General features: G+C 40.5%; 1 protein-coding gene across 5 annotated transcripts in view; it reads right to left on the reverse strand.

The window, feature by feature from the left end:
- The window catches only part of UBE2H (ubiquitin conjugating enzyme E2 H), a 120,008-nt gene that overhangs the window by 13,397 nt on the left and 85,172 nt on the right, over positions 1-21,439 (reverse strand). For 4 of the 5 annotated variants that reach the window (XM_023207869.2, XM_023207872.2, XM_023207874.2 and 1 more), the window contains 2 exons: positions 15,562-15,601; positions 14,176-14,228 (listed from right to left, as the gene is read on the reverse strand). The exons of the other annotated variant lie outside the window; for it this stretch is intronic. In XM_023207869.2, the coding sequence (XP_023063637.1) occupies positions 14,176-14,228; positions 15,562-15,601 (93 nt within the window). The remainder of the gene's footprint in view (positions 1-14,175; positions 14,229-15,561; positions 15,602-21,439) is intronic. 5 annotated transcript variants of the gene reach the window in all.

Genomic DNA, 21,439 nt, shown 5'->3' on the forward strand with positions numbered 1-21,439 from the left:
CTAGAGAAATATTACAGATAACATGTCACAAAACTAGGAGCTTCGCGTGTCCCAGAAAGAGATTTTATACCCTTTCCTACTACTTTTAAGTTTCCTCAAGCTACCAATAAAAGGCTTTGCCTATGAATTTGTTCCAAACAAATAAAAGAACCCTTAATTATTGGTTCTTCCTTCTTGTATCTACCGTCTTCCTGCGTTAAAACATTTTTGATCCATTTTACAGATGTGCTAAGTCACACCTGTAAAACAGAAGAGCAGAAAAGGAAACACGTGAGGCCTAGTTTTGGGTGAAGATGACAACTTCAGGAGGCCAGGATGTGATGGCTCTGGCCATCTTAAAGTAACGAGGCTTTCCTGCTAGTGGCTAACACAGTGATTACTCCTGAGGGTGCTTCTGAAAGGAGCATCTCTCAAATGTGCAGATAGTCTTCTTTCAAGATAAATACACTGGCAGAGAAGACTAAAACTATAAATCAATAATAAAATAAAGATACTCATCTGTAGAAAAATAAAGAACATTTTTTCCCTAGATTTTTGTTAGATAAAACGATAAAAATGTGTCAATAATAGTGATAATAAAAATGTGTCAGTTCAAAGATCTTTATCTAAAAACATTAACCTTCAACTTCCTTTAAAAAGGAAGACAGCTCGATACAGTTGACCTAAACCTGTAGAGTACAGTCAGCTGACCCCATTTCCGGCTATCTTAACTTCTAAAGCAAGTCCCAAGATCCCTGAGTAAACGGTTTATGATGAGCAAACAGCCCTTACTTTTGCCTTAAACTCAATTAGAACCAAAATGTGGTTCATTAGCACTGACTCTTCAGTCTGATCTTATATTAATGTTAAAATTATACACTCATATCTCAGTTTAGGCATATAATTTATATTCATATTTAATATTTAAAAACAGGCTTGGCACAGTAGCTTAAGCCTGTAATCCTAGCACTTTGGGAGGCCGAGGGAGGTGGACTGCCTGAGGTCAGGAGTTTGAGACCAGCCTGGCCAACATGGTGAAACCCTGTCTCTACTAAAAATACAAAAAATTAGCCAAATGTGGTGGTGGGCACCTGTAATCCCAGCTACTCGGGAGGCTGAGGCAGGAGAATCACTTGAACCTGGGAGGCAGAGGTTGTAGTGAGCTGAGATTACACCACTGCACTCCAGCCTGGGCAATGGAATAAGACTCCCAAATCATAACAACTTATCATCAAAAGCAGCATCACTTACTCTAGAGCAGTGGTTCTGGGCTAAGTCTAGGTCCTGCTTGTCTATCACAATTACCTGTGGAGTTTTTCCAAAAACTTGCTTAGCATCCTAGGGTTGCAGCTTCACACTTACCCAGGGCTTCTGGTTTAGGATTGGATGGGATCTGTACGCGTGTGATACAGACACCTGTGTGCAAATGCACAGTCAGGAAATACTACCTGGCCCATGATCCCCTATCCCCAAATAGATGGGAAGGAAAGGGCCATTTGCTTGTAGGTTCTTTTGTGCAAGAAAATGTTCACATCTAACAGCTCGACTCTGGTTTAGTGACCTTCCTTGACCCTTCCCTCTTTTCTGCACACTGCTGTTACCACTGTTATCTCTAGGCAGAGGTGTGCCAAACCACAGGCAGTCAAAAGCAGATCTGTTCTGGAGGGGAACTAAAGGGCCACTTTGGAGGAAAATGGGTGTTAGGGGATGGTTAGAATCATCACCTAACATATTGTGGACATCCGGCAGAGCAAATTCCATTAGGCTGAACTGTCTCCAGCAAACAGAAAGCTGGCTCCTCAGTGGTGAACAACAGATGAAAAATCTAAAAGACCACAAGTCTAATTTCAGGCTTTCCACTGACTTGCTCTTAGACCTTGGGCAGGTCTCTTCCTTTCTACATCTCTACTTCTTCACTGCAAAAGGAGAAGTATAACATTGCTATTCCTTACAGGGAAGTAACATACATTACTAAAAGTGACTATAAGATATACTTCAAATTGCACCAGAGAAGTAAACTATTAATACAAATATGACATCCTCAAAGGGTAGACATTTCAGCTACCTGTATCCCTTAAAGAATATGTATTAATTAAAAAGAGTTACACTGAAAAAACGTACCAACTCTTAAAGTAAAATCGCCCTACTCCAGGTGACTCACAATGAGATGGTGCAGGGCTTGAAGGAGAAAACACAAGAGGGAATGAATCACACATCTCATGTTTTATTATTGGCTATTTATGAACCAGTGACCACAAGTTATTTCTTTTTCCTCTATTTCCTTTGAAATAAATGGAAAATTTCAAGATGGGCATGGTGGTTCATGTCTGTAATCCTAGCACTTTTGAAGGCCAAGGCAGGAAGACTGCCTGAGCCCAGGAGTTCAAGAATAGCCTGGGCAACATAGGGATGTCCAGTTTCTACAAAAAATAAAATAAAATAAATAGTAACAATAATTGAGCATGGTGGCATGTGCCTGTGGTTCCAACTACTTAGGAGAGTAGGTGCTCAGTAGTTGCTGAGGTGAGAGGATTGCTCAAGTCAGCAGCGGGTGGGTGGGTCGAGGCTGCAGTATGTTGTGATGCCACTGCATACCAGCCTGGGTGACAAAACAAGACTCTCTCTCTACACCTAACACCCCCCAAAAAATTGCAACATACACTGCTTTCTTCAGGTTAAAATCCTGTGGACGCCCAAACCTTGACATGTTCTGCCTCACTGGGAACCACAATTGGCACACAGGCAGTCATTTTGGAGACTTTTACCTAAATATTCTTCATTTGTTTTTCGGACTCAATACTGAAAAATAAATGCTGTAACTCAAAAACCACCAAGTGGTGCCAAGTGCCAAGAACCATCAAAGCCATTCTTCTGTTCTCAAACCGACCTACCCCATCCCCTTTCTACTTTTACTATCTGTCCCCCAAAAGCCCAATATCCTGTTTGTTAAAAACACATAATAAAAAACTTATCTGGAAAGACATCAGCATCCTGCACAGCAGCTCAAATTCTGTGGTATTTGCATTTTAAGAATTAGCCTTGTACACTCTTACCCTGGGAAGCCCATCATCCTATAATTTTTTTTTTTTTTTTTTTTTTTTTGAGACGGAGTCTTGCTCTATTGCCCCAGGCTGGAGTGTAGTGGTACAATCTAAGTTCACTGGAACCTCTGCCTTTTGGGTTCAAGCAATTCTCCTGCCTCAGCCTCCCGAGTAGCTGGGATTACAGGTGCATGCCACCACGTCCGGCTAACTTTTTGTATTTTTAGTAAAGACAGGGTTTTGCCATGTTGGCTAGGCTGGTCTCGAACTCCTGATCTCAGGGTGATCCGTCCGCCTCAGACTCCCAAAGTGCTAGGATTACAGGCGTGAGCCACTGTGCCCGGCAATCTTACAATTTTAAAGAAGTAAGTCTACTGGGTGTGGCGGCTTGCAGCTGTAATCCCAGTTACTCAGAAGGGAGGATCACTAGAGCCCAGGAGTTTGAAGTTATAGTGAGCTATGATCACAACCACTGCACTCCAGCCTTGATGACACAACAGTAAGACCCAGCCTCTCTCTCTCTCTCTCTCTCTTTTTTTTTTTCCGCAGAGACAAGTTCTATGTTGCCCAAGCTAGTCCCAAACTCTGAGGCTCAAGTGATCCTCTTAGCCTTGGCCTCCCAGTGCTGGGATTACACGCGTGAGCTACCATGCCCAGTTGAGGCCCAGTCTCTTTAAACAAAGAAGAAAGAAAGAAAAATAAGAAGTCTATGTTGGTAACTACTAAATCCATAAAACTGGTCCTTCATAAGTCTTATAGTCTTATCAAACTTTACATGTCTAAGATTATTTTCCTGAAAACCCATTCCCTTCACCTAATGAAGCGAGTTGACTCTAACGCCCTTGCTCTCAGGCTCCAAGCCTCTGGAAGGAATCTGGCTAGATGTTCTTCATTTCTTCCATGTGTTCAGTTTCCCAGAAATGTCTCTAGTTTTTCTTCTATTTCCCCTGGCATGTAACTATGTCAAGCCCAATATATCATTCCAGCCCTGGATCAGGGCAGTCATCTACTAAATGGCCTTCAAGGTTCTGTACTCTCGCCTTTGTAATCAGAGAAAGTTTCCTTAAAACAATCATGTAGGTCATTTCCCACAAACAATAAGTTCCTCCTGCCCTCGATCAAAATTCTGCATCCTGGAGAGCTGCTTGAACCCGGGAGGTGGAGGCTGCGGTGAGCCGAGATCACGCTGCTACACCCCAGCCTAGGCGACAGAGCGAGACTCTGTCTCAAACAAAAACAAAACCAAAACACAAACAAAAACAAAAAACATATCACTATACACCCCATGAATATGTACAATGATTATTTGTCAATCAAAATTCTGCACCCTCCAGAAGCATGCTATCCAAACTTCTTTCACCATCCCTCTCCCCTCTGGGGGAGGACTCCTGGCTTTCCAAGCTGAAAATCACAGGGACAGTCACTACCGTCTAAGGTATTTATCTGTTCTGTAATTCTTTAAGGAACAGGGCTGAAAGGAAAGGAAGAAAAATCCTGTTCACACCTAGAGGAAAAGATGCACAAAAATCATAAGTTGATTGTTGTCTAGAACTGATGATTCTCTCTGTGACTTACACAGATCTCCTTCCCTGCACTTTTGGTCATTACAGTTGAAACTCCTGGGAATTTCGATCATGTTATTCACATCCTTGACTACTAGAGAAAAGCAGCTGTTGACCTTTCAAAATCCCATCGGTTGACTTTAGGAACTGTATTGAATTCGTCATGAACTGCCACGCAAGTCATGAATTTTACAATATGTGCTCAAAATAAAGCCAACCATAAAATTTCATCTTGTTCATTCAACAACTATTTTTGGTGGTGGTGGTGGGTATCTACTATATGTACAAAAACTAGGTAGTTTTTTGTTGTTGTTGTTAAGGCCTGAAATAGGGCAAATAAATTAAGATCTCCAGATTTCTTTAGGTATTTAATAATTTGGGGTTAACAGATTTTCCTCAACAGTGTATTAGACACCATAACTAATAGATCTTTACCTTCCACTCCTTTACCAGCTCCTACGAAGCAGCAATATTAATAATGGTTGAATTTTAAAATTTTATCCTGCTTACAGTCTGTAAACATTAAAAGACAGTGAAATTCTACAAGAAAGGAAGAGTAGTCAAAAACCTATAAAGAGTCCTACACTGCACACAACCAAGCAGTTGTTATCTTTGAAAAAAACTTGCAAACAGAGGGCCCTAAAAGATGACAGACAGCCCCTCAAGGAAAACTTCAGTAAAACCAATCAGATAGGCAGGCAGATTTCAAAGAAACAGTTTTGAGATTAAAAGTAATATTCTCTAAAATAACTAATTTGAGCCGGGCGCAGCGGCTCCCACCTGTAATCCCAGCACTCTGGAAGGCTGAAGCGGGTGGATCACTTGAAGTCAGGAGTTCAAGACCAACCTGATCAACATGGTGAAATCCTGTCTCTACTAAACATACAAAAATTAGTTGGGCTTGGTGGTGGGCGCCTGTATAATCCCAGATACTTGGGAGGTTGAGGCAGGAAAATTGCTTGAACCCAGGAGGCAGAGGTTGCAGTGAGCCGAGACTGCACCACTGCACTCCAGCCTGAGCGACAGCAAGACTCCATCTCAAATAAAACAAAATAAAATAAAATAAAATAATAAAATAATTAATTTGAACTCAGCCTCAGTGACAAAAAGCCCATTTCTCCAGCTGCTTTGAGGGCACACAGGTGGCGAGCTGAAGCAACCCACCAGACTTACTGCAGTGTTGTGGCTCAGGCCCAGCTGGCCACAGGGCTCACCATGCTGCACTTAGTTTACTGAAGGCTAACTAGCTGCAAATAAGACAATATAACCCGCTGCCAAATACTAAAAGGTATATTAAAGAATTCATACAATTACTTAACTGAGAGGGTCTCATGTATGGATAAAATATATAAAAAGTCTAAGCTCAGCAGATTCACATATCTTCTCATATTAGTCCACAGGGATCTTTTAAAGATAAAGTCTTAATGAAGAGGGCCATGCAGGCAACAAAACAAAACAAAATAAAAAACAAAAGCAGACGAAAACACCTCCCTTATCCAAAAAGAAGTGGGATGCTTTAAAAAACACACCAAACACCTCCCTCCTACCTCTCAAAAATGGTGGCTGGGTGCAGTGGCCCATGACTGTAATCCTAGCACTTTGGGAGGCCAAGGTGGGCAGATCACTTGAGCCCAGGGGTTCAAGACCAGCCTGGACAACATAGTGACACCCCCATCTGCAGTATAAATGAAAAATTAGCTTGGTGTGGTGGTGCATGCCTGTAGTCTCTGCTATTTGAGAGGCTAAGACAGGAGGATCACTTGAGCCCAGGAGGTTGAGGCTGCAGTGAGCCACACTGCACTCCAGCCTGGGTGACAGGGCAAGACCTTGTCTCAAAAAAAAAAAAATAAAATAAAATAAAAAAAGAAAGAAAAAAGGAACAATTAGTAGGAATTCAAACAATCAAAGAATGTTACCAATCAAAGATTGGTAAAAACATTTAAATCTCGGCCGGGCGCAGTGGCTCAAGCCTATAATCCCAGCACTTTGGGAGGCCGAGACGGGTGGAGCACAAGGTCAGGAGATCGAGACCATCCTGGCTAACACAGTGAAACCCTGTCTCTACTAAAAAATAAAATAAAATAAAAACTAGCCGGGCGAGGTGGCGGACGCCTGTAGTCCCAGCTACTCGGGAGGCTGAGGCAGGAGAACGGTGTGAACCCGGGAGGCGGAGCTTGCAGTGAGCTGAGATCCAGCCACTGCACTCCAGCCTGGGCGACAGAGTGAGATTCCGTCTCAAAAAAAAAAAATCTCACTTAGTAGTAACATTTTGGTTTTTAAGTATTCTAAGCTAGAAACAGGTGTTCCTGTGCTGTGTGGGAAAGGGAAATATGAAAGACGCAGGGCGCCGGCCTGGCACGGTGGTGCACGCCTGTAATCCCAGTACTTTGAGAGGCTGAGGCAGGTGGATCATGAGGTCAGGAGTTCAAGACCAGCCTGGCCAAGATGGTGAAATGCCATCTCTACTAAAACTATAAAAATTAGCCAGGTGCAGTGGCAGGTGCCTATAATCCCAGCTACTTGGGAGGCTAAGGCAGGAGAATTGCTTGAACCTGGGTGGCAGAGGTTGCAGTGAGCCGAGATTGCACCACTGCACTCCAGCCTGGGCGACAAAGTGAGACTCTGTCTCAAAAAAGAAAGAAAGAAAGAGAGAAAGAGGTGGGGTGGGGAGAGAGAGAGAGAGAAAGATAAATAGAAAGAGAAAGAAAGAAAAGAGAAGAGAAAAAAGAAAAGATAGATGGATAGATGAATACAGGATGCTGAAACCGGGAAAACCAGACACATTCTGCTCAGGGCCAGGCTACCAGGTCACCAATCTGAGGTTACAGGACATGGACTGGTTTTAAAGCATTCCAAACCTGCTTAAAAGGTAATTTCCCATTCATTGCCTAATTGTAGCCCCTTTCACCCCAACATATTTAAACTTCAGAGAGCTGCAGAAGAAAATAAACGCTACTGCATAGATCACAATGAAGAAAACAAGCTCTTGTTCATCAAAAACACTGCTCTTGTTGCATTGTCAATCTCAAAACAATTCTCATCTTACTTGGGTGTTTTTTAGAGGTCATTCATCCTAGTTCAAACCTGTTATGACCCTGCTTACTTTAAGAGCTTGTAAGCTAAAACATGGTAATAGGATTTGTTATTAGCCTTCCAGAAATGAGGGCAGTTAATGTGTAATTAGCTAGCTGGCTAGTCTTGCTGTCATACTAAAACTCGCTATTCAAGCTTGTAATTACTAGATGATAATTTAGTTGTTGTTAATATCAGGAAAGAATAACGAGAGATAACTTCCTGCAATTACAAGCCAAGTGTCCATACACTGCGAAGACTTTATTAACTCAGTAATCACAAGTGAATGAAGATAAAACAAATCAAGGTTGTATTTACATATAATCAAGAATGAAACAAGCCCTGAAATCAGAGCCCCTACGAAAGCAGAATATAGCTGTGGCTGTCTTTCAGAGCCATACCCTGGCTGGCTCATGTCCCACGATCCAAAAAGCCTGGACCACTCCATGGTTTTAAAGCTGACCACCAGTGAGCGTGATTTTTTTTTTTTTTTTTGAGGCAGAGTCTCGCTCTGTCGCCCAGGCTGGAGTGCGGTGGCCGGATCTCAGCTCACTGCAAGCTCCGCCTCCCGGGTTTACACCACTCTCCTGCCTCAGCCTCCCGAGTAGCTGGGACTACAGATGCCCGCCACCTTGCCTGGCTAGTTTTTTGTATTTTTTAGTAGAGACAGGGTTTCACTGTGTTAGCCAGGATGGTCTCAATCTCCTGACCTCGTGATCCGTCCATCTCGGCCTCTCAAAGTGCTGGGATTACAGGCTTCAGCCACTGCGCCCGGCCGAGTGTGATATTTTTAATGAATTTCCACTAAGTTGTTCAAAGCAAGCAAGACTCCGTTTTTATGTATATAACTAGTTAGACTCCTGAGCCACATACATCACATCTGAAGATTTCCAAGCAGACAGATAAAGAAGGTTGGTCACAGAGCTAGCAAAGTACTGTTGAAGCGCAAATCCACAACTGAGCATATTTCTTTATTACGTATAACAGGTGACATTATCCCAATAGTCCTGGACAGAATTGCTCTACTTGGCCTCTATCTAGAAATAATGACATCCAGCTGTTCCAAAGGCAGGATGATGTTTGTGATTCAACATGGACAGACCAATACCGAAGTTCTCAAGCTGTTCAAATAGTAATTGGCCAATCATCCATGCAGACACATACATGTATTTCTTATCTGTGTAATTACAGTAAAATGTTTAGAAACAGCATGCACTAATCCAGCATAAAGCATTATTTTAAGATACACCTTCTGCCAAAATCTGAATTATTTGGGAAGATTCACAGATTATCTGACTGAAAAGGGGACGGGATAAGTGTTAAATTTGTATTTTAAATTTCTAAATGCCCGGTAAAAGAAATTTTAGGCGCCTGTAGTCCCAGCTATTCGGGAGGCTGAGGCAGGAGAACAGCGTGAACCCGGGAGGCGGAGCTCACAGTGAGCTGAGATCGCGCCTTTACACTCCAGCCTGGACAACAGAGTGCGACTCCGTCTCAAAAAAAAAAAAAAAAAAGAAAGAAATTTTATATCTCTTGCCTAATCTCCAAGTCCTTGAAGTATTCCCTTCTGTTACAGTCAATTTAATTTGCCTGTTACTAACCTCCCAGATAACTCTAGGGGAAGACTTCTCCCAAATGTTGATTTTTCTGCCTGGCAAAATAAGAATACAAGTATCCAGTCCACTGGCTAGCAACCCTAAGGGTGAAACCCTAACAGTGAAAATGTAAACTGCCCAATTTCATAAGACAACTGTCTTCCACCTCACTTCTCCACAACTTTTTTTTTTTTGTATTTTTGAGATGGAGTTTCGCTCTTATTGCCCAGGCTGGAGTGAAATGGTGCAATCTGGGCTCACAGCAACCTCCGCCTCACAGGTTCAACTGATTCTCCTGCCTCAGCCTCCCGAGTAGCTGGGACTACAGGCATGCACCACCATGCCCGACTAATTTTGTATTTTTAGTAGAGATGGGGTATCTCCATGTTGGTCATGGCTGGTCTCTAACTCCGCCCGCCTTGGCCTCCCAAAGTGCTGGGATTACAGGTGTGAACCACTGTGCCCAGCCTACAACTTAATCCATCATATACATAATTTACCAAGTAAAAGAATGAATAAAACGAAAGTTGGAGAGAGAAACACATTTGCAGGGATCAAGCATGCCTCGTCCAGAAGGGTGGGATGAGAGAGAGATTAAAGCTGTATTGCAGTGAAGGCACCTGAGCCCCCAGGAGTGCAGGGTGATAAGCCAACTACGGATAAAATATATTTTGAAGAAAAAAAGGAAAACTGGAAAGTAGAAGAGTGCTTAAAAAGCTACCTGTGGCTTAATGAACTCTCCTGTCAGTCCTTAAAATTAATTTGTTTTGAAATGGAAATCCAGATCCCCTTGGCTACATTTTATGTTTCTCAGAGCTTCTGTCACTGCTGTCTGGAAGAGCAGGAAGGGATGCAAAAAAAAGATGCTATCCTGCAGGAAGCCAAAATCAATCAATTTGGTCATCTGCTACTTTCTGTTTAATGTCATAAGAATAACAATAGATAATTTCAGACTTGGTAACTTCATACTGATGACAAGCATCTTTACAAAATTAATCCGATTCCTCACTATAATTAGCTTTCTTGTAAGGTTAAATAATATAAAATTAAAAATTACTGGGTGAGTAAACCACAATTATACCGATTTTGAACTCTGAATAAACAAATTGCACATACACTTGGCAAAGAGAAAACAGGGTAAGAACAGAAGCAATGAGTCAACTGGCTTACCAGAAATCAACGACGGGGAGGGGTGTGAGGGGACAGAGGACTAAATTTACTGCTAACATGAATGCTGTTTAATATCAGGCTATGATTAACATAAACCTGAAATTTCAACTGTGAATTGCTGTTATGCTACAAATATGTATAACCCACAGCACAGTACATGCCCTGGGGCAAGGTAAAGGGCAGGAAATTTCACAATCCACTCCCTGCTCCCTCATCGAATCTACAGCAGAGGGAAGTGTTGAAACAAGTTTTAGGTGCCAGGCTTAGCCTTTTGCTTTTCAGTTGAATATTTATGTTGACATGCCAACTTTCTCCTATTAGTTATGTAGTGTTAGATTTTTTTTTTGGCGGGGCAGGGGTTGGTGGGGGCGGTCCTTTGAACTCAGATTCTCTCAGGAACCACTGCAGGAAATGAAGTGATTCAGAACTCACCAATTATGAACTAACCTTCAATGCCAGAGGCTTTAACAGTTTGTAATAAAAATTCAGTTCAGATCTCAAGATCAGATAAGTCTGAAAAAATACTTCAAGGTCATCCGAACGAACATATTCTACCGGTACTTTATATAATTGTATTTACCTGTTCCTAAAACTTTCCATGAAAGAAATATTGAATTTTCTTGAGAAATAGTTTTGAGCATAATGTCAAAACAATTCTCCCATGTTCAGTATACTTTTGACTATACTCTGAAAATATTTCTTCTTGTTTTCCTGTACTTACCTGTTAGTGTGCCCACATTCCTGTATTATGGAACATGTTCAATAACTCATACACATGTAACAAAGAAGTCTGCTTTCAGTTCACTTGGACCAACGTGGTTTAACTCTTGCTGCTTATTAAATGCTTTGCAAGTTAATATAAGAACATACGCTAACATTTTATAAATGTGATGAAATCTTACTCATGTTGGCCACTTTAGAAAGTAGTCTATCAGTCCTCAAATAATTACACATATTATCCAGCAATTTCACTCCTATATACCCAAGAGAAATGCAAACATATCTACATAAAAACTTGTCCACAAATATTTATAATACTCATAATAGCCAAAAGACAGAAACAACCCAAATGTCTATTATCTGACAAATAATGTGGTTTATCTATACAATGAAATATTATTCAGCCTTAAGAAATTCTGATACATGCAACATGGATCATCCTTGAAAACATTATGCAAAGTGAAAAAAACCAGTCACAAAAGACCACATATTATATAATTACATTTCTAAGAAGTGTCCAGAACAGGCAAATCCACAGAAACAAAAAGCAGATTCGTGGTCGCCTAGGGCTGGGGGGTAGGTAGGGAATAGTTAAAGGGTACACATTTATTTTTGAGGTGATGAAAATGTTCTAAAATTGACTGTGGTGATGGCTGCATATAACTGAATATATTAAAAACTACTGAATTACACACTTTAAATGGGTGAGTTGCATGTCTGTGAATTCAGTGAAACTGTTTTTTTTTAAAAAATCTGTTCTGAGACATGAGGCACTTGACAGTCAGCAAACATCTTCCACAAAGCTTTTCTGGTCAATGGTAAAAGCTTTAGCAAAACTAAACATCAATTTACCTCATTGTAATTGGAACCAGCTTGCAGTATTTTGATATGTACATTTCTAAAATGTGAATGTAGTTTAAGAAAACACATCATTACATCAGATATTCCAGGCAGCCTGCCATGAGACATTTTTACCAAAAAAACCATCTTAAAATGAATCCATTTAATCAAGCTCCGAGTGTATGTTCTTTCTTGTTGCCTCAACTAGATGCCACCATCTCCCCTAAAACTCTCTTGTTAAACAGTACTGGACATGATTAATTCACTCATTAAGACAACAAATAGTCGAACCCTTATTGTGCACCAGGCACTGTTATAGTCGCATGTGTGTGGAGAGAGAGAGAGAGAAAGACAAGAACAAGACAAATTCCCTACTCATCGTGCTTACAATCCAAGGGGATAAGATAAATAATAAACAAATACCAGTTTCAGAAGCTTACTGAAAATGGGGCACTAGCCAGGCCTGGTAGTATGCTCCTATAGTCCCAGCTACTGGGGAGGCTGAGGTGGGAGGATCACTCAAGCCCAGGAGCTCAAGGCTGCAGTGAGCTGTTATCACACCACTGCATTCCAGCCTGGGCAACAGAGTGCAACTCTGTTTCTATGCATTAAAAAACAATTTTAAAATTAAAAAAATACACACAACAGGGTGCTGTGCTATGGAGGGGTGTCATTTCAGATGGAGTGGCTGGGAAAGGAAACTGCTCTGAGGAAGTGATATGTGAGATGAGTGAAGAAGGTGCCAACCACACAAAGATCAGGGGAGAACATTCCAGGTAGAGAAAATAATTTTTGAATGGCACAGTCAGGTGGAGGCAGGGATTAACTGTGTTCTGCTGCTGACCAACCTTTCTCTGTGATTCTCATTTACCAACCTAGTTCAAGGGTATCTGGCAAAGGTAACTTGCAAATTGTGGCTGGACTAAGAAGTCTTATCTACCTCAGACCATTAAAAGGTCACACAAGTCTTCAACAAGAAGCAGCCATCCCTGGTTAAGCTCAGCCTCAACTGAGATTTCCCTTCTTTTCTTGTGCCTCTCGGCAACTGTTACCTGTACCATTCATTCTTTCAACCCATATTGGTGAAGGGCACTGTGATAAGAATCCTGGGCCTTCCAGATCAATCAGACATACACCTGATAGCCCTTAAGATAGAAAATAATCTAGTAGCACAAAAAAATAGGCATAAACAACAAACACACAGTAGAAAGTGAAAGTGGGCCATAAAAAAAGGAGCTATAAAATGTAATGGTAGCCAGAGATTACTTCCAGCTGGAGAATCAGCAGAAGTATATGGGGTAGGAGCACTGGAGTAGGGAGACTCTACAAAGCCTGAGATTTGGACAAGTGGAGGGAAAAATAGATTTATTTGTTGTATCCCTAATTAACTTCAAATATACAACTGACCCTTGAACAACATGGGTCCATGCACAGTTTGAACTGCATGGGTCCACTCACATATGGTTTTCAATAAATACAGCTAGCCCTCCATGTCAGCGGGTTTTGCAGGGATGACTGTGGGACTTGAGTAGCCACGAATTTTGCTATCTGCTGGTGGTCTGGGAACTGATCCCCTGCAGATACCAAGGGATTACTGTATTTTAAAATATTTTCAGCTCCCCAGCCAGGTGATAAGGAGGAAAGGCCTGATGCTCTTTATAACTCTCTGTGATATTCAGCATAGTACTTTGCAGAGCTGGGCAATTCATTTGTTGTTTCCCTGTAAGAGATGGGGTGTCAATTTCAGCACTGAAGGTAAGGCTAAATTACTCTTCCTTCATAAGGAAGTTTTGGCCTTTGAAAAGATGATCCCCTAAAACCTCTTACTGTATCATTTCTCTCTCATTTCAGAGGGACATTCCTAAGTAGTTTTAGTTTTTTCTAAAACTAAAATATATATATATTACGTGCTTCTAATACATACATATGTTTGCACATGTATTCGTGTGTGCGCACCTGTATCACTATACCTTAAGTTTGGAATCTCACAAAATCATTTTAAATTTCCACAGCTAAACTGATATATTTGTACTTATGAGAAAATATTTTTTCCACTGATCAAACTTTCCCAGTCGGTCCCTCAAAAATCCCTTCCCATTACCAACAAAGCATCTTAAACCAGAAAAGAAAAGCCAAATAACATTTTTTTAGGCAATGTCTCCACATCTCCAAAAAATATTCCATGGCCAAACTCACCATAGAGAGCTGTCCAAGTTTGATTAATTACATCTAGACACACAGTTCCTGACCTGAAACAGATGGAAAGAATGGCATGTTTTTAAAAATTAGAAAGTTAGTTGCATGTATCTGGCAACTAATTTTACTTATCAAGAAAAATACTTTTAATAGATCTGTGAAAAAAAGAATCCCAATTGGGGAAAACTATGATGAGAAACAGAATAGTACAAAGTCTTAAAGTGTCACCTTACAGACTGAAAGGGGAAAATAGTAACTATACAATGGAGAAACCAGACAACACCTGAACCAGGTGCTGAGAACACAAGGGGCAGACAGACCTTGTACGTCTCTGAATGTGATACCCCAAGAAAGATACAATCTTACTTTGTAGTTTTCTGGCCTTAAGTGTGTTCATGCTGTGAATCTAATGAACAGGAAACATCAGACAAACCCAAATTGAGGAACAATCTATAAAATAATGGGTCCATATTATTTTAAAATGTGAATTTTATAAAAGAAAAAGGCAGGCTGAGGAACTAATCCTGATTAAAGTAGTTTAAAGAAACCTGACAACTAAATGTAATGTGTGATTCTAGACTGGATCCTTTACTGAAAGAAAAAAGTGCTAAAAAGTAAGTTACTGGAATATGGCAGTAGATTAAATAAAAAGTATTGCATTAATGTTAAATTCCTGAATCTGACAACCATATACTGTGGACAGATAAGAGAATATCCTTGTTAGGATAACTGATACAACAAAGTATTAATATTAAAGGACTAAGGGGCATGATGTATATATATATACAACCTACTCACACAGGGTTCAGAAAAACCTGTTAGGTATGCTTGTGAGAGACAGCAAAACTTAGTGCCATTACAAATTAAAACCGCGTCCCAAATAATAATATATTCTAAACAGCACTAGAAGTATGAAACAGGATATGCTGGAATATTTTAAAGTATCATTAATAAAATATTAGAATGAAAGAAAGGGATAAATAAGATTCATTAACTGAATCTATAGTCATTTTGCCTTGCTCTCAAGAATCGAGAAAATACTATAAGGTCTGAAAACAGTCAATCTGTAGACTGAAAACACATCTCTGAATTGTGTCTACACAAAGAGAAGTGAGATGTGGAATATTACTACTGTTTGCTGGATAACAAGAAAAATGAAGGACCCAGTCACGACAATGGAAAAAACTAAGTGGTACAATAGCAGAATGTGAACTAAGTGATTGAGAACCTCATATCCTTTGGATTCTATCATTTACATGACCATTCATACAATCCTAACTCCTGATAAGGTCCAAAACGGTAACTGAGGCTTTTTATAACAGAGAGAGAAACGCTAATCAAGAGCAGTTGCTGCTAAAATTTAAACATTTTAAAATAGTTACTTACGCTTCATCAATGTTGGGATGGAAAATTTTATTCATGAATCCTGTAAAAAGAGATGTTAATTAGCAGCAAAAAGTATCCAGAGAACAATTAGTTTTTTAAAGTATTTCAGTACTGGAAACAATTTCAGTATCAGGAAAAGGTGATAATACTTATAAATCACTACTTTCAACCGTAGATCTTTGGTTACTGATAAACATTATATACTCCTGACAGTTCCAATTACTTAGAATACATCAGCGTTCTATTAACAAAAGAGCAAACTGGGAGAAATGCAGCTTCTTATACAAAATAATCATTAAAGCAACTGTTTTCTGAGCTATGAAGATACTGCCCAAAGATAAATTATACTACTAATGGTTCATAACCAGTGTCATGATAAAAGTCTGACTCTCCCTCCCAGAAGTTTTATTGTTCAAGCTCTAAATCTGGAGGTTCTGCATTTGAACTTCTCCTTCTGAAGCTCACTTACTGGTATCACTTCGCTACACTGTGCGCAGAACATGAATGAAACTGTTGAAATGCTAAAGGAATACCACTTCAAACCACAAAGGATTTCATAAGAACAGTGACCAAAATATTTCCTTTAACATTAGTCTACTCATTCAGGGAAACCCAGTGTTGATTAAAATTGGGGCAACCAAGAAATGAAGCAAGGAGTTTAAAAACAAAAAACAAAAAACCTCTAAGTTGGCTATATCCGTTGGAGGTTTAAGTTTTTAAAACTTTTCCTAGCAAACCAAGTATACACTTTAATAGTTATTTGGCCATTTAAACTTCAAGGAGATATTAATAAAACCAGTGATTCAGTCAGTCAGTATATATGCAAATGGCAACATTCTAAAGCAGAGATCCATTGTCAAAGGTGTCATTTTGTCATCCTTATCACTTCATTTCCTTTTAGGACTCTCATTCTGTTCCACACTTTCAATATCTGAAGCAGGCATTGTGCTTGGATAGGGTACAAAAATAAGACAGTTCACTATTCTTGAGAAGGTCACTGTGGCAGTGGGACAAGAGACACCAATAAATAACTGCAATCTGAATAAAGTATTGACACAGTAGGGGGAGTAAAACAGGAAGTCAGGAAAGATGCAGAGAAATGGCACTGGAGGAACCTCAAGTGAGGTGCTACAGAGATTGTCTCCAAAAGCCTGAGAAACTTCCCCTGAGTTAGAAAACAGGAGATAAGAATACCAAGTCCAAGTAGTCCAGTCTTAGACCACTCTAGTCACTCACACTTTTAGCTTTTGTTTTTAAATGCTCTGTGTTGAAACAGCATAATGTTCTATCTACCACAATCAAGAGGGCCCATGTGATGTTTAAGTTACTCTGATGAAAAAAAAGCTTTGTGTCCAATATTAATTTTTCATTAAAGAAATTAAAGACGTTTCAAAGTCTAGATTTAAGAAGCATGTGGTTTATGAAGACATTTTAATAATGGGAAATGTTCATGTCTTGGTATTAAGAGGAGAAAAATTAGGGTAAAAATATTCTATATAACTTTAGAAAAATACTAATACACATGTCCCAGATGACCCATGAGAGTATTTGTTGCAATATTATTTATAAAAGCCAAGAGCCAAATTCAACCCTGTCAATGGATAGGGTTGGATAAAGGGGAGTACATCCATCTACTTGAGTCCTACATAGCCAAGGGTAATGAAGTAGATCAATGTGTATCATTGTATACATCTAAAGCTAAGGTTGGTTTGTTTGTGTTTTTAAGTTGCAGGATGTTATATTTACAGCCTGAGGTTATTTAATAAACTAAAACAAAGCAATACTACCTATTCTCCACGGTAACAAGTATAGGAAAACTGTACTGAACCAACATGTACCAAATTTGCAAAAGTAATTGTTTCAGTTAGGGCACCAGGGCTAGGGTCATGATGGGAGTAGGGAACAGAACAGGAAACAGTGGTTAAAAATGACTTTATCTGGCCGGGCACGGTGGCTCACGCATGTAATCCCAGCACTTTGGGAGGCCAACCAAGGTGGGTGGATCACCTGAGGTCAGGAGTTCAAAATCGGCTTAGCCAACACGGTGAAACCCCATCTCTAGTAAAAAGAAAACAAAAATTAGCCGGGGGTGGTGGCATGTGCCTGTAGTCCCAGCTACTCAGGAGGCTGAGGCAGGAGAATCACCTGAACCCAGGAGGCGGAGGTTTCAGTGAGCCGAGATGGCGCCACTGCATTCCAGCCTGGGCAACAGAGTGAGGCTGTCTTAAAAAAAAAAAAAAAAAAAAAACTTTATGTAACACTATTAATATATTCCTTTTAAAAAGGGACAATGTGCTTGTATATTATTTGCTCTGTTTAAAACATATGCACATAAATAAGAAACTGAAGGTAAGCACAAAAGTTAACAGTGCAGAATTCTTAGTGGTGGTAGGATTTTCTCCACTGCACTGTTCAAATCTCATCACACCTGAACAGAACTAGGACCACAGCAATGGGAAAAGGCTAGAAAACAGGTGTCAATGGCTGTCATCTTTGAGAGATTCTCCCATTATTTCTACTTGCACTTTTGGCTCTCTGACACTTCTACAATGTGTAATTTTAATAGTTGAGAGTAAAAAAAACTTTCAAATAAAAAGTTATACATAGTACCAGCTGGGCACAGTGGCTCTTGCCTGAAATCCCAACACTTTGGAATCCTAAAACAGGCGGATTACTTGACGTCAGGAGTTTGAGACCAGCCTGGCCAATAGGGTGAAACCCCATCTGTATGGAAAATACAAAAATTAGCCGGGCATGTGGTGGCACACCTATAGTCCCAGCTACTCAGGAGGCTGAGGCAGGAGAATTGTTTGAACCTGGCAGGTGGAGGCTGCAGTGAGCCTCTGCAGATCATGCCACTGCACTCCAGCCTGGAAGCCAGAGCTAGACTCCATTTCCAAAAAAAAAGTTATACATAGAATCAAATATTCTAAAATAGACTTAATTATACAAACACTAACTAGTGCTGAACTATTTTAAGAAAAAGTCAGTAAAACCAACCATTTTATTTGAAATCTCGTATCTTAACACTCTTGTTCAAATAACACAAATTCATTATCCTCCCCCTAAAACCAGAGGAACCTCAGGTTATAAGGTGCATGGTCCTCAAGATCAGTTATATATATAAGAACATGCTGCTATCACTACTGTAGGGAAGCTTTCTGATGAGTATGGAACAATGCTGAGCCACTATGTGGTTTAAGGCAAGAGAATGGTCCTACTACATGAAAAACATAGCTTGAAGCTACTATTAAGAATTAAAAATATGTTCTTGATACTTAAATTCTGCCTCTGTGAGAACTCTCAAAACTAACACCTAATGAAGCAATGTCTATGGCAAAAGTTTCCAATGCTGGCTACAGATGAGAAGCACTGGGAAGTTTTCATTTAAATAAACTAAAACCAATACTCAAAGAACTCTGAGAACATAGGACTTAAGGGGAAATACCTGTAAGGAGAGGTCTTTAGAAAAAATAAGTCCTACATTAGAAGGTCACCAGCATTATGGAGAAAAACACAGCAAAGGAGGGGAACAGAAATGGAAAGGTTGGGGCGGGGTGGCAGTTTTCAATGAGGTCAGTAAGGGACTTGCTGAGAAGGTGAGTTGCTTTGAAGGAGGTGAAAGAGGAGCCACCAGGTACCAAGAGGAGAGGAGAAGGTTTCTACAGCAGGAACAGCCAAGTGCAAAGTACATTAGGAGCTTGCCTGATGCTCTGAAGTTTTTTCCTGAAACTGAATGGATTTGAGAAAGGGGCAGAAAATGAGAAGTGATGTCACAGAGGTGATCAGTATTCAGAGCCCTTTTAGGGACGTTGGCTGTTATTGAGGGAGATGGGGGGCCACTGAGACTAGTGCCTGAACAGTGACATATTCACATACTTGGCTTGTTTAACAAACAGCTTGTGTCCTAAAATAGGTTAGTTGGAGAACAGCTCAATCAGCTCACCTGAATGCTGGGGAATGGCAGATCTCAATCTAAATGAAATGGGAATCCTACAGGGCATTACGTTTCAGCAATCGGATGCCACGGGGCATTTAAAGGTGTTAAGTCAAAAAAATAACTATGGTAAGCTTTAAATGTTTATCAAAATGGTCTCTGAAAGACTAAGGTGCCTCCCTCATTGGACACGGCCTGAAGAGCACACTTGGAATTAACAGTGTCTATATAGTTTTCAATTAAATCTAGATTTGGCTTAGTTGAGTACAGGAATAAATAACAGAACCAAAAAGGACTTGGTAAACATATGCTTTAGTAATAAATGGTTTGGGGCTCAGTCTCCAGTGCCCCTGCTAAGTATAGAACACCATCTGAGCACTAGGACAGAGGGCAGAATCACACCACGAAGAGCAAAGTACTCAACAGGGACATGGGTTCTAGACCCAACTCATCAACTGCAGGCCCTGGGCACTGCACCTTGTGGGGTCTGTTTCCTTACCTACGAAGACAAATAGTTGAACTACATGATCTCCAAACTCTCCATTCTTACTGTTTCTAAAGGCCCTATCAGCTCTAAAAATCTAGCATTTAATAACAATGGGAAGCACTCTGAGAACAGAGGAATTAAGGGGAAATATCCAAGAGTTAAGTCCTTAAAGGAAATTAATTCTGTAAGGCAGCATTTTTAAGTACAGGAATTTTCTAGAGAATACAAAACCACCACCATGATAAAATACCATAAAGAGCCACAAAACAAACCCTTTGACTCTTCCAAAGTAGGCAGAAACAGTTTATAATTTTGCCTTTGAGGAATGAACACAACCAGACCAACTCAATCCAGAAACTTTCTACTTTCTAAACTAAAATGGTCTCTTCCAATACCAGGTGGTTTTTTTTTTTTTTGTCTGTTTTTTTGTTTTTTGAGACAAGGTCACTTTGTCACCCAGGCAGGAGTGCAGTGGTGCACTATCAGCTCACTGCAACCTCTGCCTCCTAGGTTCAAGAGATTCTCCTGCCTCAGCCTCCCAAGTAGCTGGGATTACCACAACCAGCTAATTTTTGTATTTCTTGGTAGAGATGGGGTTTTCACCATGTTGGCCAGGCTGGTCTTGAACTCCTGACCTCAAGTGATCCACCCACCTCAGCCTCCAAAAGTGTGGGGAATTACAAGTGTGAGCCACTGCACCCGGCCCTCGGGCTTTTTTAATTGTTAGAAAAATATCCAAAGCAAATACATGGAAAAGAGCATATCTCCTTGACATTTGTTCTTAGACAAGCTGTGGGCAGTGTTTCTGGCAAAGCCATTTACATTCTGGATAATGATGCCAACAATGGAGCTCCTGGACAAGGAGAAGGGAGACAGAGAAAGAACGGGCCAGAAATTTAGAGAAGGAATGTTCTCAGGACTGTGTGTGTTGGCCCTGGCATGTTCTCCTTCCTTTTGGCAATGCTATCATCACACTAATGAATATGTCTGCAACAGGAGAATTTTCCCAACACTTGTTTCCATCAGACCAGGAACTATTTTCAAGATATTTTAAGAGAACATATTTTGAAAACTGCTTTTATGGCAACATAAGTGGAAGTAGCAGGTTATTTTTAATCTACATGATTTAAGATTTTATTCACTACCAGGCATTTTCTTTTCTCTTTTTTTTTTTTTTCGAGACGGAGTCTCGCTCTGTCGCCCAGGCTGGAGTGTGGAGCTCAGTGGCCAGATCTCAGCTCACTGCAAGCTCCGCCCCCCGGGTTTACGCCATTCTCCTGCCTCAGCCACCCGAGTAGCTGGGACTACAGGCGCCCGCCACCTCACCCGGCTAGTTTTTTGTATTTTTTTTTTAGTAGAGACGGGGTTTCACTGTATTAGCCAGGATGGTCTCCATCTCCTGACCTTGTGATCCGCCCGTCTCGGCCTCCCAAAGTGCTGGGATTACAGGCTTG

Source organism: Piliocolobus tephrosceles, chromosome 8, assembly GCF_002776525.5.
Source record: "Piliocolobus tephrosceles isolate RC106 chromosome 8, ASM277652v3, whole genome shotgun sequence".
In the NCBI taxonomy this organism is placed as follows: Eukaryota; Metazoa; Chordata; class Mammalia; order Primates; family Cercopithecidae; genus Piliocolobus; species Piliocolobus tephrosceles.